Genomic DNA, 17,419 nt, shown 5'->3' on the forward strand with positions numbered 1-17,419 from the left:
TTCCTGACCTAGAGAAACTGTGATGATAAACATTGTTTTAAGCCAATAAAATAAAAAAATAAAATAAAATAAAACATCATTCTGTTTATGAGGGAAAACTATATGTATGAGTATATATATGTGTGTGTGTGTGCGTGCGTGTGTGTGTGTGTAGGGGGATAGGTATGTGTCTGTGAATATACACAGAATATATGTAACTGTTTGCATACATACACATACATAAATATGAAAAAGTATATATATAAACAGTTTAGCTTAATAACTGTCATTACGTCTAGGAAGGGGAGTAGAGTTAGTACTGGAGAAGGAGGGGCTTTGATTTTGTGCTCTATACCTTTACAAGGTTTTGTTGTTTATTGTTGAAAGGTAGTGATGAGGACCCAGTTCATACAACTTGGAGAAGGGACTTGGTCTCAGTTGACTGGCCTCCCAGTGCAATATTTTTTCCACTGTTCCACCAAAAGAAAAGAAGAGGCACTTGCTGAGTCAGGGATGATTAAATAGAAATAAATATGAGACATTTTCCTGGCTATGAAGGACACCACTGAATTTTCAGACACTTTCCTCTCACAGCTAACCTAAATAGCCATTATTGAAAGGAGACCCATTTATTTCATGTGCAAGGAGTATGGCTACACCTACCACGACATAGCACATAGATCATACTTTTAAAATCTTCTCTAATACCCCATACATTGTAAATCTTTTTCTTAACATTTCTTGTTCTTTTTTCTTTCCTCAGACTCTTAATTTTTCTACAGCTAACTTAAAATTTGGAAAGGACTAACCAATACTGAGTAAATAAATCTATTTACTATTTCTTAACCCTTACTATTTACTATTTCTTAACCCTTAAATGACACATTGCTTTAAATTACATTCTAGAGTCATTTTAATTTTGAACAGTAACACGATATTAGAGGCTCATTTTATGTAAAATTTTCTCTTTTAGGTCCTCCTCTCTTATTCCTCTTCCTAACCAATAATTTGCTGCACTTGGTTCCCTTTAATTTGCTCTAATTCCTATAGCATGGAGGAAGAGTGTTATATAGGGAATGTCATGGACTTTGAAGTCTGACATACCTGAGTTTTTATAGATTTTCTGTGATTTGGAGAAAATCATCTAACTTCTCTGCATGTCAGTTTTTCATCTGTCAACTGGCCAGAATAATAACTCCTGGCAAAAAAAGAAATCACAATGAATTAGAAAATACGAAGGGAATAAAATGAAAACACAACGTATCAAAATGTGTAAGCAGGACTTAGAAATGTATCGTCTTTATTACACATAGGAGAAAAGAAGAAAAACTGAAAATCAATTGTCTGAGCTTCCCAAGAAGCTAAAATAGGAAGTAAAATAAAACCCAAAGATATCAGGAGTGAAATAGTATAACTAAGAACAGAATCAATGACAATATAGGCACATACATACAGTAGAAAATGATCAGCAACATCAAATCCAAATTGATAAACTCCTAGCAAGAATGAACAGGAAAAAAAGAAAATACAGACTACAAAGATCAGAAAACCAGAGGGATCTTAAGGCCATTAAAATGATGAATAACAATATCAACTTCTTAGGAGGTTTGTGAGAATTCATTGAAGCAATATACTTAGAGCACCTGATACAGTATAACACGTCTTATAGAAGCCATTCGTGTAGTTGTTGATACCCTGAGCACATGCTCTGTGCTGGGCACTGGGAATCCTCAGGTGAGTTGGTGGTTATGTGTGAATGTGGGGGGATAAACATGGCTCTGGCCTCCACAGAGCAGAGTCCAGTGGTGAAGACAGACGAGTCTTTTTAAATTACATACAAAATGTGAAATTCCATTGATAACAAGTGGAGCTTGGAGCTGAGTGCATATGGGTGCCTATGAAAGGGTTAATTGACCTAGTAAGGACGGTCAGGGAAGGCTTCCAGAAGGAGGTGATAGCTGAGATGCCATCTGCAGGGCAAGTAGACATTGACTAGGTGAAGTTAACTAGCAAGTGCTTTCAGCAGGTGAAAGAGGAAGGGAAAAGATCCTGAATTTGGAAGAAGCATGCTCTGATGTGACATCAGTGTGGCTGAAAGTGGAAAGCAAGGATGAGGGGGTGGCTAGATACAGCTGAGGAGATAAACGGGGGCCAGACTTTGTGGGGCCTTGTAGGCCATGCTAAGGAGTTTGATCTTTATCCTAAAAACTATATGGAGCCATTTAAGAGTTTCAGGTACGGGTGGGTAACATGACCAGATCAGAAAAGATCACCCTCCACGTAGTGTGAAGCAGGGGTTGGGTGAGGGTCCCATTGAATATACTGATGCCAGTCAGGTGACTATTGCTGCTGCTTAGGACAAAACAATGTAACTATTGTTTATAATATAAATTAAACTGGAAATGACTCAATGCCAATCCATAATGGACTGCTTAAATAAATTATAGTAAATAAAGACAATGGGTTACCATGCAGCTATAAAGGGAAAGAGAAATATTAATCTATGCTGTTTGGAATTATATCCAGGTTATATTGTTAAGTGAAAAAAGCAAAATGGAATGGAAGAATTGTGTGTATATATGCTGTTTATTTAAAAAAAGGTAGGAAGGATATACACATATATATATATCTATATATCCTATCCATATATATGTATATATCCTATCCATATCCATATATCCTATCCATATCCATCCATATATATATATATATATATATATATATATATATATATATATATCTCCTATCTCTCTCTCTATATATATATACACACACACATATATATATTGAATTTTTAAAATAGAAGGCTAACCCTTGGCAGAAGAGTTAGAGAGGGAAGGGGGAGGAGAAAGAGAGGCTAAAGGTCTCTGAATACAGACCTTGTTTTGTAGATTTGACTTTGGGACCAAATATTTTACATAGTTATAAAGCAAAATTAAGTATAAAAAATCAATTCATAAAAACTGAAAACAAAATGAAACAGATGAACCGAATTATGTATTGAGTTAATAGCATAATCATAGAGAAATGAATTAATTGAAGTGACTTTAAAACTGTAGCCCTTTGGGATCTATCTAATAACAAAGAAAATTGAAAAAAAATCCTAAAGTGCTTTTAACATTTTTATTGTTATTCTGAGAGTATTATGTATGAATTACTTCAGAAACCAATTTCTTACCTGCATATCCCCACGTCTCATGATGATAGTAGGTCGGATTACGGTGTGATAGTAGAGAGCAGTGGATGGATTGAAGAGTTACTTAGGTAAAACTGACCAGACTTCATGCTCAGTTGTCCATGGGGCTAGGGGTCAGGGAGGAGTCTAAGACACCTGTGAGGTTTCTGGCTTGCATCATAGGATAGATGGTGATACTGTTCGCTGAACTAGGAAAAGTGAGAGCATCAGGTTTAGGGCATAAAAATGATTTTGGTTTGGAGCATGTTGAGTCAGAGGTCTCTTTGGGACATCCAGGTGATGTCAGGTGGCAGCAGGCAACGCAGGCGCTCTTCTGTTAGTTTTCCCCTTCTACCTCCTTAGCACAATTTTTTTTTTTTTTTTTTGAGGTGGGGATGGGTGGGGACTACTTTTCTAGTTTGTAGTGTCACTTAATATTCTGTTCTTGTTTCAGAGGTCTCGGTAGTCATGCCCAACTTCATGTTACCTGCACATTTTGTAAGAATGTTTTTACTCCATTGTCCAGGAAACTGGGACAAAACAGGTGTATTCATTAACCATGCTTTGATTGCTTATTATTCCAATCACTGTATTACGTATTTATACTTACTATCGTTTACACCTTTCCTACAAAGTTACTCACACATTTTTTTTATAAAGATATTTTTCTCTCCAGTCTCTAACGAAGAGACCGAAGATCAAGAAGAATAAGTCCCTTGCCCAAAGTTACAAAGCCGTACAGTAGCAGTCAGCATCTCTAGTCCGTTTTTCAAAGTCTGGGTGATGACTTAGGTGGTTTGTGGTCATGGCATTTAATTGCACTGACTCATACAGTAAGAGAGCTCCTGTGTTACTTTCATCCAACCTTCTGTTCTGACATGGAGAACAACTCAGGTGGTAGTGTGTCTTAACACCTCTCTAACACTTGCTAATCTCTGTTTTTATCTAGAGAGCCTACCCTTGAGGGCCAGAATTTTCAGCAAATAAGAGTGGACAGCAGGAGTTTAATTGCATTATCTTTTTTTCTGTATGTTTATCTTAGGGATACCTTCTGTTTATAAGTGATATTAGTGTTTCCATTTGTAAAGCAATAAAGAATTTCATTAAAAATAAACCTAAGTAAAAGAAATAGAGCTAAAGAAAATTATTACATAAATAAAAGTAGTGGTGTTTCAGAGCAAGGGAGGACGATCAGGACAAGACAGTGGGCTGCAATGGCTGACCTCTGGAAAACAGTGCTCCTTACCAAACCTCCTCCCCCAATTATGGGCGTTGCTGCTGGCCTTACCTCTCTAACAGAAACTGAAGGCCTTCTCTTGACCAAGAAGTGATCTGTTACCATCTCACTTGGGAACTGTTTGTCACTGTTCACTGGTGAATGTGGCTCACCAGTGAGCTTGTCACAGACCTCAACTGCTGTGCGCCAGATGGTATCTTATTCCCCATTGATCAGACTGGCACGTAGGAAGGAATCATGGCCTTTGGCTGCCCACTGTGTTTCCCAAGCCAGGGTTTCAGGAAAGAGCTAAGAGCAAAGTGTGTATCACCAATAAATTATGGTGGTTAATAGGTAAGACAATGGATTAATTTGGAAATCTTAGCCTATCCAGGTGATTTTTTTTTTACTAATATGCATTCTAGTATTAAAACTATACTGACTAGTCTAATTTCCATCCAGTCCTCTTTCTTAAGTTTCAAATCCTGCAGTCTTTTATGATAGTACCATGTTTGCATATTTTGTTCTTTCTTTACAACCACAACCCCTTCCTGGGACAGAAGCTATGTTCAGGAGATCTGTGAGAAATGGTTGTAGATGGGCTGCCTTTAAGCATTTTTATGTGTTCTAAACACAAAGGCAATAAAAATTCCCAATGCTACATATATTTTTAAAGATATTGTCACATGAAATAATTTTGCTTGTGTGTCCCCTAGGGAACTGAAAAGTACATTATAGTCACTGTAATCCTGCTGGGAGACAGTATCTTCTCTTTATTCTTTGTTATGCCTGATACTATCTGTTCAGCATATTATTAAGAAAAGAAATCTGTATCTAGAAAAATGCATCTGTATTCCTCTCATTTCCCATGAGCACCACAAAGCCAGTACTTATTTATTTTTTAAACCATTGGGACTTGCAGCATAGGGTCCAAAGCCTGAATAATATTAGGGTTAGGTTTTGCATTTTTGATGTATTAAGTGAAGGTGGAAAATATTGGTTAATATGTCTTCCTAAGTCCACAAGGTCAAAGAAAAGGCAGGGTCCATCTTCCTGGGCGGGGTACCTCCAGCACTACACCCGCTGTGCTATCTATCACAGCACCTGAGAATTTGGTTTCATCACAGGCGGGACACCAGGCAGAGGCCCGACTTGTGCACCTCGTACAAGGTAAATACCCCACTGTAAAAATGGAAACCCATTCCACGCTCCTGCGCAAGCCGGGTACGTGTATGCAGTCGGCAGTGAGTGTGTAGAGGGTGTAGGTGGGTAGTGTTTTCCCCCTTCGCGGCTGCAGCGGGGGCCCTTAGGGTCCCCCAGGCCCTTGACTCTCGGCCTTGCTCTGACCATTGTCCGCACACCTCTTCCCTCCAGCTTCCGGGCCGCGGGCGAGATGATTTGCTGCAGATGACATCAGCCCTGGGCCAACGGCTGGAGGAGCGGAGGCAGCCACCGCGTGAGGATGTGCCGGGTGGTCCTTTCCTCCTCCTCTTCCTCCTCCTCCCGGCTCCCAGCCTAGTCTCCATATAAAAGCGGCGCCGCCTCCCCGCCCTCTCTCACTCCCCGCTCCTCTCCGCCGCGCGCTCTAGGAGAGGGCGGAGGGGGAGGTGGCGCGCAGCGCCAGGAGGAGGGGGAACGCAGGGGGCGGAGCGGAGACAGCACCTTCGGAGATAATCCTTTCTCCTGCCGCAGAGGAGAGGAGCGGCGGGAGCGGGACACTTCGCCGAGGCAAAGCGGGCCGGCAGGATGGCGACCGTGGTGGTGGAAGCCGCCGAGCCGGAGCCGTCCGGCAGCATCGCCAACCCGGCGGCATCAACCTCGCCTAGCCTGTCGCATCGCTTCCTCGACAGCAAGTTCTACCTGCTGGTGGTCGTCGGCGAAATCGTGACCGAGGAGCACCTACGGCGCGCCATTGGCAACATCGAACTCGGTAAGAGGCCCTGAGTCCCCAGGGGACGCGCTCGAGGAGACGGGCAAACGCGACCCCACCCAGGGCGCGACCGCCACCCTTCTTCTCAGGCGCGCCCCGCACCCGCACCTCTCCCTGCCACCACCTGCACTCAGTCCGGATTCTTTTTTGGACTAATATCGGAGAATAATGCGAATTATTAGATGTGAGACCCAGTGGGAGAGTCTCTCCTAACCTTGAGGGATCTGTCATCAGGCTGGGTCTGCAGATCCCAGCTGGCCACCGCCTCTCCCGCTAAATGAAATGCAGGTGTCCGAGAAGCAGAGGCCACAATAAAGCCCAAACCGCAGGGAGCTAAAGGGGCGGGGGGACTTGATGCAAACACTGCTTTTAGACCTCTGCTGTCCCCAGCAAAATGCTGGGGCTCCCCCCTCCCCCTCGCCGGCAGACCCGAGGCTGAAGCACCATGTGCCTGGGCCCGCGTGGGAATCATCCTCACCTCAGCCACCTCAGCCCCCCATGATATGCCTTTTCTGGCTTAAAATCTCCCGATTTGGTCTTTCCTCGCAATGACTAGGCTAGTCCTGGGGCCACGCCCGCCCCCCCCCCCCCGACCGCCCCACCTCCACCCGGGACGCAGGGATGGAGAACCGCCGCGCTTGGTTCCCAGACGGCGCCGCCTCGCTACCGCCCCTGGGACCCTGGGTGCAGCTTTCAGAAAGGACAATGGGACCCCAAGTTGTGGGGTGGGGCTTCTTCTTTCAAAAGTCTCAGTCTCAGTAGAGATGGCTTGGGCGCGGGGGGGGGGGGGGCTCAGCGGGTTGGGCCAGCGCCTCGCCCGGTGCGCGCACTAGGAGCGCGCTCTGCAGAGGCCGAATAGCGGTTCGCCTAGAACCCTGGGCGGGGCCGTGAGGGCCCGGCGGGCGCAGCCTCGGGCGCGCACACCGACCGCCCCCCCCAGCCCCACCCGGGCTGCCGCAGTGCCCCCATCCACTCGCCGCACCTGCCCCCCGCACTGCGGCGCCCCCATCGGGCGCGGTCGGCCGGGCGTGCGCTACGCCGGGGCCTCAGGCTTGGTGCTGCGTACCCCCACCTCTCCCTCGGCCCGGCTTTGTTGCGCTCGAAGCCCCCCCCCCCCGAGTGGTCTCTGCCTTTGCCTTCACTCCTGGCGTTCCAGACCTCCTCTCGCCCCTGACAGAGGTCGCCAGGTCCCTCCGCAGCCCCAGCCCGCGCTCTATTCTCTTGGGGTGGTGCTGAAGCGTTTCTGCCTGGAGACACCGGCTGGTGGGCGTGGTGCAGTCCGCACTGCGGTCTCTACGGCAGCCCGAGGCGGACAAAGGGCGTTCACGCAGCCCTCGTTCCCCGCTCCCGGCGCCCCCCCACCCCCATAAAAGACGAAAGGAAAACCTTATTTTCGATGAAAAAATTAAAGCTTGTTTTCTGACTCTGCATTTGGAAGCGGCCGCTTGTCCCCAGAACAAAAGGCTGCAGGGTGGGGACTGGAGTTGCAGACCTGGGTTCTTTTGTTTAACTTTAAAGCACTGATTTTCCCTTTCAGCTTAAAAAAAAAAAAGGAACAGAATGGAGTCGTGTAATTTTATTCGAAAAAAATTCAAGAATAAGAGGTTTCAATAGTGAAATGCCTTATTTGAGCATCTCAAAAACCCTTCCTTTTCAAACTATAGGCCTTTAATGTGATCCCTTCTTAGTTTGTTGGCGTATTTTCTCCTTGGAAAATTTCACCCGTACTGACTTTGGGTGTGGCTGCCAAAGGAATCAATGATTTCGGATTAAAAACAATTATTGTCAGCACTGTTGCCGGGGAATAATAATACATTAGGAGGTGCTTTGCTATCTGTAAGATTTTCAGAACCACCCGATGTGGTGCCGGGAGAGGGATCATCAGCCCCATTTCAGAGATGGGGACCCGCTCAAGGTCACATCACTCCTGGGTGACAGAAGTACCAGCACTGCACCGGTACGGATTTTCTGGCTCTGTCCTGATGTGAGTGCTGGGCGGGCAAACATCAGAGGAAGATCAAACGCGGCAGTTTGCGGAGCTTGTCTTTGTATGGCCATCCACTTGTGGGCAGCGCCCCGTGCAGGGAGGTGGCTCAGCAGTCACCTTCCTGCCGTAATTATCTTCCTGCTTTGTTACTCTGCTGATCATCCTTTCGGTACCCCATTCCTCAGGGGCTTTATTCAGTCCGCTTCGGTTTGAGGAAGAAAATAGATGTATCTAGGTAGTGCTATGAAGTGCTCTGTCTTTACACCTTTTCACACGATTAGCATGCAGGAATAAAGTCCAGATTTGTCTTTTTGACGTTAGTTTTTTAAAAAATGTATTGAATAGAGAGAGAGGGAAAGGCACAAACCACAGATGAGGACCTCAGTGAATTTTCACAAAATGAGCACACCCGTGTTACCTAGATCAAGAAACAGGCATTGCTGGAATCCCAGAAGCCCCCTCATGCTCCCCTTTCAGTCACCATGACTTCCTGATTTTTAATTCCCTAATTTGGTCGGGTTTTTGCACAAAACTCCAAAATTGCTGTATTGATCCCATTAACAATCAATCAAGTGAGTGAGCAGAGCCATTTCCTCACGCCCAGGAACAGATGATGCTTTTCCTCCGGAGATTGCTCTCCTGGGTCCTGGGGTCTCAGATGCAGCTCAAGCTATAGGGCCTTCTCGTACTAAGCGAAATTGCTCCCCTCGCTCTTCAGACAGTCCGAGATGACTTAGCAACAGGGCGGGCTGGCTGTTTCCCTGGGCCTCCGCCTGCAGGTCCCAGCTGGGCCTCCTCCAGAGGTCACTCTGATACCACTGCTATTGTTGCTGGTGCCTGCAGGCCACGTTGTATGAAGCGAGATGGAGATGAGATGCTCCGGGGATTCGGCTCCCATTGAGAGCTGCAGCCTGGGAACGCAGTGCATCACTTGTTAGGCTTGCTTCCTGTTTCCCCTCCCATCTTAACTGACGTTCCATGCGTTTGGAGACCCTGGTGACTTGGAATTCTGCCATCTGATTACCGAGGGTTCTTTGGGAAGCCTAGAAAATAAACCTACGGGAAGATGGTGGTAATGCAATAAATCGATAGGCCTGAAACATCCCGATGTGGATGCTTAGTAAAGCTTTTTGAAACCACGGAAGAGAGATGGCTCCTCATTTTCTCAACTGGATTCAAAATGTGTAATGTAAGGTTTGCTCATATCTTCTCAAGTTGGAAACAATAGTCTTCCCTTGGACTGGTCTAGCTTTATTTTGTTAGTTACGCAGCACTTCACGCCAAACCACTGTCGATACCACCAAATGGGTCTCCTTGGCACCTTTTTCACCCTCTTCCTAATTAGCCCCCAGCTTAGACTTAATAGCCACCCCCATTTTTAGCAGAGTCTCCACTCCTCCAGTTTATTTTAGGACATTGACTACATACATCCATGGCTTGCAGACTGAATTCTAGAGCCTTGGGAAAATTTTCATTGCTTTATTTTTTTGCTTTATAAAGAATACTAAGTGTCAGTTTGACGCTTTCAATTGCTGGTAAAGTGTAACCTTTCTCTGGTTAACATTGGGAATCAGCAAGATTTGTTTATGAAAAGATAGATGTGTGTAACCTCTACTGCCCTGGATTTTGAAATGTAAATTCAGCTGATTACATTGTAATCTTCTGATGTTACTTTATGGATTGTCTTCAGTTCAAGATGGTGAAGAGAATTAAGAACCCAGGAAAGATTTGGGGTTTAGTTTTCATTTTATTTTAACAGGAAAAAACCAACACATGGTGGAGGTTAGAAGAAACGTTGGAGAGTGTTACATCTATTATGTTCATCTTTCTACTTTCCAAAGTCAAAAGGCAGATAGATTTCTGCTTGTATTGCTTAATTGGTATTATCTGGTGAGGGTTCTGTGATCCAAGCTGAAATCCAAGCCAGTCCCCAAATGTAAGGTCGTTAAATTGATGATTCATTCTTAATCTTCTCTAAAGGTTTACTTTTTAAATAAGTTCTAACTTTTAGACCAATAATAATTATAAATCACTTCTTTTGTTTGTTTCCAATGTGGGAAGCTGTCAAAAGACCTAAATTATTTATCATCAACGCTTTGAAATGATGAACTCTATGTAAGATATTGCCTGCATTGCACATAACGTGTATGTTATGAACATCAAGTTGTTGGCTTAAGAAAAAGAAAAAAGCCAATTGAAAGTTTGGTCAAGGGAAAAAATAGGAAAACTTCTTTGAGAAATAAACCTTGAATTTAGCTCTTTTTTTGTTTTAATTCTCTTTCTTCGATTTATGATTCTAATCTGCCTCGTGATCACTTTTCAGCGTAGTTTTACAGATCAAATCTTACAGTTTAGAGGTTAACCATTTAGGTACTAGCAAAAAATATCCAAAAGCCTGTGGATCAGAGGGATCAACTAAAAAGTTCATAGGAAAAAATCAACTTTCAAAGGCCCAAATAATTGTCAGGTAGAACCCATGGGCCATTTCAACATGTAACGAATGATCATTTTGTTGGTTTTTCCAATTTATGGTCTCTTCTAGGAATATAGATATTAGTCTTTAAATGGGAGGTGCTTTTTAAAAATTGTTGATTTTATTAAATAATCCTGCAAAATGCTTGCATGATTGGTAGGCTTGGCAAGATATAACCTGTATAAAGTAAGGGAAAGTGACTCCTCATTGTTCACCCTGACTTGTCCCGTAATGAACACATCTCAACCCCCCTCCCCCAACACACAACCTTTTCATTTCTCCCTTTTCCATCTGTAAACTTTATGTGCACTTTAGCCTCCCTTTTGTGCCTTGCTTTCCCTTGGATTCAGAGGACTGAGATAAAAAGATCTTTGTGACCCTCATTCACCTTGGCTGGAGGACTGGCCTTCCACAGCCAGGCACCCCAGCCCCAGATTAGGTGGAGAATTCTCAGGATGCCCAGCCATAGGTCAACTTCCCAGGGGTGACAGATGTCCCCTGGGCCTAGAAATGTAATCAATGGAGGTTGACCTTCAGATGGTGGAGTTGTTCTGTTCTGCCCCAATGTAGGTAAGCCAGTAAGGGGCACAGTGTTCATAGAGTGTTGGAGAAACAAAGGCTCAGGAAAAAGAATGTGGCAAGAGCCAAAGAAGATCTTTTTCTGTCCTATAAGCTTTAGAGGGCCCACTGTTGGCTTCCTGTTAGGCACAGACGGAAGATATATAAATCTAAAAATGCAGTAGGAACCTTCTTTGAGAAATAGTATTTCTCTTCACCAGTATCATTCAGTAGAAGGTACAAAGAAATTACAAAGTATATTATTTCTAAAATTGGTATAGAAAGTGGCCTCATTCCAAAATTTTCCTTTCCAACTAAAATAACCAGTAAGTCCTTTTGTAACCTTTCTTTTATAAGTGGTAGTAGTGAATTATACATTGTTAAGACATAATTTGGCTGGCAATTGCTCCCTTGAAAAGAGAACCCTAAATTTTTAGTTTCATTGGCAATAAAAAATCTGACAAGTATTATTTTTATCGGCCTTTTACTGGTATAATTTAAAAATTAATTTCTAGATGGTTTTACTGTTTTATATTTTTTCCCTTGCTAAATTACAAATCATACAGCCAGGAGTTTATGAACTATAAAGCAAACATTTAATTGCCTGTGTCATGGCAAGTTAATTGAAACCAAGGGGAACGTGGCAAACAACAACGTAAGCGCAAGTCTACATATAACCCCAGATAAAGTCATTCGAACGATGGAGCAATTTGCACATAACGTAGAACAAAGGCAGAAAAATCGTACGAATTTAATTTAAATACATATGTCTCCTTATTAACTTAGTGACCCAACTTGACAAGCCAGGAGACAAAGTGGAGCTCAGACCTGGCGCACAGAGAACGCAGTTCACAATTACCAATTAAGCAGCTCAGACAGGAGCTTGACGGTTTTTCACACTAGCCCGGTGTATAGTGTATACATTGAAGTAAAATATTCTAATGAATTCAGACCTCTCAGCCTGTCAAGCTTCCTGTGAAACAAAAAGAACCCATTTATCATTTCTGCACTAAAAAGATCTGCAAAATCTCAACATGCCTTTCTTGTTAAAATTTAAATACTCCATTAGCACAAATGCAAGCTGGGGCTGTTGATGTTTCCAGGGAGACCCATAAAATTCTCCCTTATAATTTAGCCTCTCTTTAGGAATGTTAACTCTTCCACACCTGAATGCTTCCCATGCATCGTATGATCAATTTCTGCCTCTATTTGGTGGACATACATCTCTTTGAAAATATTCCTCACAGTCAAAAGGTGTTTGGTGTATAAGCTTGAAGACAGTCTAGATGTGCAGTCAACTGAGTTTCCAGAATCTTTGTGTAATACATTATACATATACAAGACACACACACACACACATATATATACACACACAGACGTAAAAGCATACATACACACGTACCTTGTTTCTTTGCGAGATAAGAAGACTGAACAAGATATAAATAGGGGTAAATACAGACAGGTATTAAGGATTTATGGGTGTGTTTAAATACTGCACTGCCATTTATACTCCCAAGTCTGTTTGAATGACTAATGATCAGCAAAAAAGATTAAATGACCTGGTGTTTGTTTAAATAGAGATAGTTTGTCTGCTCTATTTTACCTGGAGGGTCAAGCCCCTGCTCTTAGTAGGTATGCAGTAAACGAATGTCGTTGTCGCAGTTTGTTCCTGGCAATTGAGGCAGTTTGTTCCTGGCAATTGAGGATGCTCGAGGCAAGGGTACCATCACGGATACTACGTAACGGCTCTATCATGAGCTATCTATTTGGGAAAATATAAAAATACATTAAAAAAAAACCAAACACGTTCCAGAGTTTCGTGGCTTCCCAGCTTTCCCTGGCTTGCTCCCCGGCTCTTGCTTCTTCCATGTCCTCTGGGTTCCCTCTGGCCATCTCCTTTAGAAGGACAGGGGGAGGAGGGAGGCAGGACATCGGAGTTCCTTCGACCCCAGCTTCCAGCCTAGTGAATGGAAGGAAGCCTGAATCTGTGTGGGAAGAGACAGTTCAGGGCCCCTGGCTCTGTAGAATTTTTTTAAAGTATAAAATGTTGCCACATTTTTTGCCTCTGGATAAGAAAATGGAGTACAACTAACAATTGTGAATGAAAGAACTACCTGCCAAGCTAGTCAGGTGAAATAATGCAGGGGAGGACAGAGAGGGCAAGTCCTTAAGACTGAGATCCAGTCTTCTTATCAAAGATCACACACATTTTGTATTGATATCTAGGAGTTGAGAAACCCAGGTCAAAAATGGGATGGGTAAAGAAAAGAAACCATATGTGCCGGCAAAATGCGTATGCACACTGCACACGCTACCATTTTAAAAACAAAGGCCTGGGTTTGAATGCCAGCTTCCCCACCCTCACTGTCCATTTCCTTGCCACCTACAAGTGGACCCTGGGAAGACTAGAGATGATCTGGTGGCCTCCTCACTGCTATAGAACTTAACCATCTTCCTGTCCTTTCTATTCCCTCCCTAGAGTAAAGCCTGTCATTTTCCTAATAACTGTTTTCTTTACTCTCCCAGAAAAGCTGCATTTACATTTTATGAGGGGCAGAAGTTCAGTCTACACTGCTAGTTATCCCTCTCTTGTGGCCTGGTAGGGAGACCTCCCGAACCCTCCTATTTTGTGGGCATCCACTGCTAGCCACCAAGCTCTTCAGAAAAGAAGTTTCCACATCCTCCCTTAAAGCCTGAGAAATGTCACAATGATGTTTTCCAAACCACTCTGAAATGACTAACTGGAACTCTGTCAATTCTCTTCTTTTCCCTCCTTAGGAATCCGATCATGGGACACCAACCTGATCGAATGCAACCTGGACCAAGAACTGAAACTTTTTGTGTCTCGACACTCTGCAAGATTCTCTCCTGAAGTCCCAGGTGAGGCTGTGGGTCAGTATTAGTCAGCCTAGACCTTGAAAGGACTGGGGAACAGGCCAGTGACCGGAAAGCTTTGCCCGGGGCATCAAAAAGACTTTCCTCTTATTGCTAAAGGTTTCTTTGTATTTATTATCAACTAGGTTAGCAAGAAGCAACATTTTAAGAAAGTCAATTCTAAGTTATCACTGTGTGGGTTCTCCATTTTGTGGATTCTTAGCGAAAAGTTTTAAAGTTCTGGGGTACATTTTTTTTTTTTTCTATCTCACTGTCCTGTCTGACTTCAAGGGATTGCAGACTATTTAAATATTAATTCTATTCAAATAAAGCTATGAATATAAATTGGCTGCCCTCCGCCCCCAGAATGCCACAACTTCCTTCCCTCCCTAGAAAAAAGGAAACCTCTCCATTTCAAAATGAAATATGGCTCATCATTTCATCATTGCATTGTCACCCACTTTTCTTGGTGTGGGTAAAAGAGTCTGAAATTCCAAACTGCTATTAAAATAGCCTTTTTTTCAGAGATGAAAAAGAATACCACAGAGTAAAGGTAAGGACACAAAAGCTGGTTACATGTGGAAATGCTACCAGTAGCCAGCGACCTCAGTAGGGATGTACTCTGACCCATGCTCCTAGGCCGGGGGATGTCGTGAGACTGGCCCACCTTATCTTCCTCTTGTGAGGAGTGACCCATAGTTGTCCCTCTTGGTCACCTTTGAGGGTTATGAGCAGAGGTGCGGGCCCATAAAGACTCCCAACCCGTGTTTCTCAAAAGCTCTGCCATTGATCTATCATAGACAGCTGTATTGCGTTTTAGTTCCTGGATATCACTTACATTTTTATGTAAAATAGAGAAAACTCTTTTCTAGCTACATGATTCTGTTGTATGATTGCTAATTTTATTGGCTTTGGTATAAAATCAGGATGGGGTTCCGCCTGTTTTTGATTGATTACATCATATTCCATTAGCCTTATACATGCTGAGATTATCGAATGTCATGGCTTCATGAATCACACTTGGCTGCAGCAATCTGCCCATGGGACCATCCCAGTTCTTCTCTTTGAGTTTGATATTAGAATGAAGTCCCGTATATTTCAGTTGTCCGAATGAATTGTTGCTTTCAAGCATGGAACTGAGTAAATGTGCTAAGAAAAACATAGCAGGAACTGGTTCGTTAAAAGTTAGCTTGCTGCAAGGCCACGTGAAAAACCAGCTTTTAAGTAACTTTGCTTTGCGGAGAAAAACAAAAAAAAGAATGATCCAGAGACTATCAGACAGCACATGGTTTGCTGAAGTAAAGGTACAGTATGTGGTTGCTTCTTACGTTGTTGTGTTGTGTTTTTATGCCTTGTACATCTCCATAACTTTTAAACACATCGCACAAAAATAAAAATAAGAGAAGTACCCTTCCCAACAAGTATGTTTCAAAATGTAAAAGACAAGTTTTTATCCTTTCTCTGTGGATCGTTCTGGCTTTCTTACTAAGAATGTTTGTAAAGCTACTTTTTTTTTTTTTTGGTAAACAAATCATGTGATTCCTCTTATGTTCATTCATCCTTGGATTGACTTGGCAGAATGACAGCTGTGTATTGCAGAATGAAAGGCTGCAAGAACTGCTCAAGAATTGACCATTTTTGACCAAAGACCTAAGATTACTCTTGTGGACTAGAAAGGTCAGGTCCTCCAAACCACCACTTGAGCCCAGGGTGCCTTGTTTTCCCTCCTTTTCCTGCTCCTTCCTGTTACCCACCTAGCTGTATATCAGTGCTGTGCTCGGTGCTAGGTCTAGAGATGGGCCTCTGGACATGCAGCAGTCCTCCCATTCTTGCTGACTCCCCTTAAAAGGGACCTTCCCTTTTAAGCCTAAGAGTGCACTGTGCAGCGCTGGGCCTCTCCACTGAGGACTGAACATTTAGAACAGAGCCACTGGAGTATTGCCCCTGTGTGGAGAGCATTCAGAGTGGCATGAAGGTCTTTAACCAAAACTACTATAGATGAGGGAAGCACATGTCAGATTCAGTTTCAGGTAAGTAAGTGTGTTTTGGAGAGAAGAGATGTCACGTTGGAGGACATGGATGCAGAATGGGGAGTGAATGGACATCACAGGCTGATCACTGGATTAGACCCAAAGAAACCTTTAGCTTTTCCTGAACGAACAGGCCTAGGTTTTAGGGGAAATTTGAAGTTTGTTTTCAAGTGGGTCCAAGTCTAATGGTCTCTTCCCCATTCCCTGAAATTCTGTAGGAACTACTGTCTACACCTCAGGCACCCTGAAGTGGAGCCAGCTGAACCTCTGTATTTAGGGTTTCAAGAGTCTAAGTTAACCTAAAGGCAAGGAACAAGGTGAAGGACGGATTCATTAAACACATAAAGCCATTCAGTCAGTCAGTTAGGAAATCACTAAATAGGACCTACACTGTGCCAAATATTCATTGTCTTCCCTGACACAAAGAGATCAGGAGCTAGGGTTGCTCTTTTTCTGTTTTCCGTCCATGTTATTATTGCTTTGTTGTTGTTTTTAAGCACTGGAGATCACTTTTTAAACAATGGCGGCAGCCTCCAAGGCAGCCGACAGATCGACAGACGTGCGGGGGCACCAGCTCCTCTATTGTCTGATGCTAGTTTTGTATTCATTTTTAAATACGATTTTGAGATTCAGTTTGGCTGTTTCTTCAGGATTGCAGGGCTCATTCAAGCCCACCCTGGAAGATTTAGTCATCTTGCACAAAAATATCCTTTGAGCAGGAATCTGGAACAGGAGTGCTTTCTCTGTACAAGGTGGGGGTTGGATAGTATGAATGGTGAGGTGGTGGTTCCCCAAGTTCCCTGGAACTGAGTCCTGGGATCACTAAGCCTCCCCAACTCTAGCATACTCTAAGTTTTGGAATGATCAGTCATCCGGGCCATCTTTTTCTCTCTGGAACCTGTTGCAGCATTGACTTGCCGAAAGATCACTCATCAAACTCTTGCTCTATGCCCAGGGCTGGTCTGCTGCTTTGCCCTGTTGTGAAACCATTCTTGGCCGTATCTAAGCTGGGGTTCAGCAAGACTAGTTATCTTGAGAGAAAAGGTTAGGTACTCCATCATGAATCCTCTTCAGTCTTTCACTCAAGGAAAGTCCAATAATTGAGTCTTTTCTATATAGAGCCATCATCTTGTTTCCTTGTATTTATGAATTCCAGTACTATCAAAAGTCTTTATATATTATAGCATGTGTTTTGTA

The 17,419-nt window shown here is 43.3% G+C and overlaps 1 protein-coding gene and 1 long non-coding RNA gene across 5 annotated transcripts in view; one reads left to right on the forward strand and one right to left on the reverse strand.

Annotated features, from left to right (window-relative positions):
- Positions 1-7,573, reverse strand: part of LOC113255237 (uncharacterized) — a 90,710-nt gene extending 83,137 nt beyond the window's left edge. Inside the window, exons 1-4 of one of the 4 annotated variants that reach the window (XR_008957627.1) lie at positions 7,459-7,573; positions 3,158-3,363; positions 1,084-1,177; positions 335-449 (exon numbers count right to left, since the gene is read on the reverse strand). This is a non-coding gene — a long non-coding RNA (uncharacterized LOC113255237). Of the gene's footprint in view, positions 1-334; positions 450-1,083; positions 1,178-3,157; positions 3,642-4,442; positions 5,099-7,458 lie in introns of those variants that run through there. The other 3 variants (XR_008957628.1, XR_003316216.4, XR_008957626.1) reach the window with 3 other exon arrangements.
- The window catches only part of MAP1B (microtubule associated protein 1B), a 93,796-nt gene continuing 79,905 nt past the window's right edge, over positions 3,529-17,419 (forward strand). The window contains exons 1-2 of the mRNA XM_026498815.4: positions 3,529-6,300; positions 14,097-14,198. Of these exons, the coding sequence (XP_026354600.2) occupies positions 6,117-6,300; positions 14,097-14,198 (286 nt within the window). The 5' untranslated portion in view covers positions 3,529-6,116. The remainder of the gene's footprint in view (positions 6,301-14,096; positions 14,199-17,419) is intronic.

The sequence above is a fragment of the Ursus arctos genome, unplaced genomic scaffold, assembly GCF_023065955.2.
Source record: "Ursus arctos isolate Adak ecotype North America unplaced genomic scaffold, UrsArc2.0 scaffold_5, whole genome shotgun sequence".
Lineage (NCBI taxonomy): Eukaryota > Metazoa > Chordata > Mammalia > Carnivora > Ursidae > Ursus > Ursus arctos.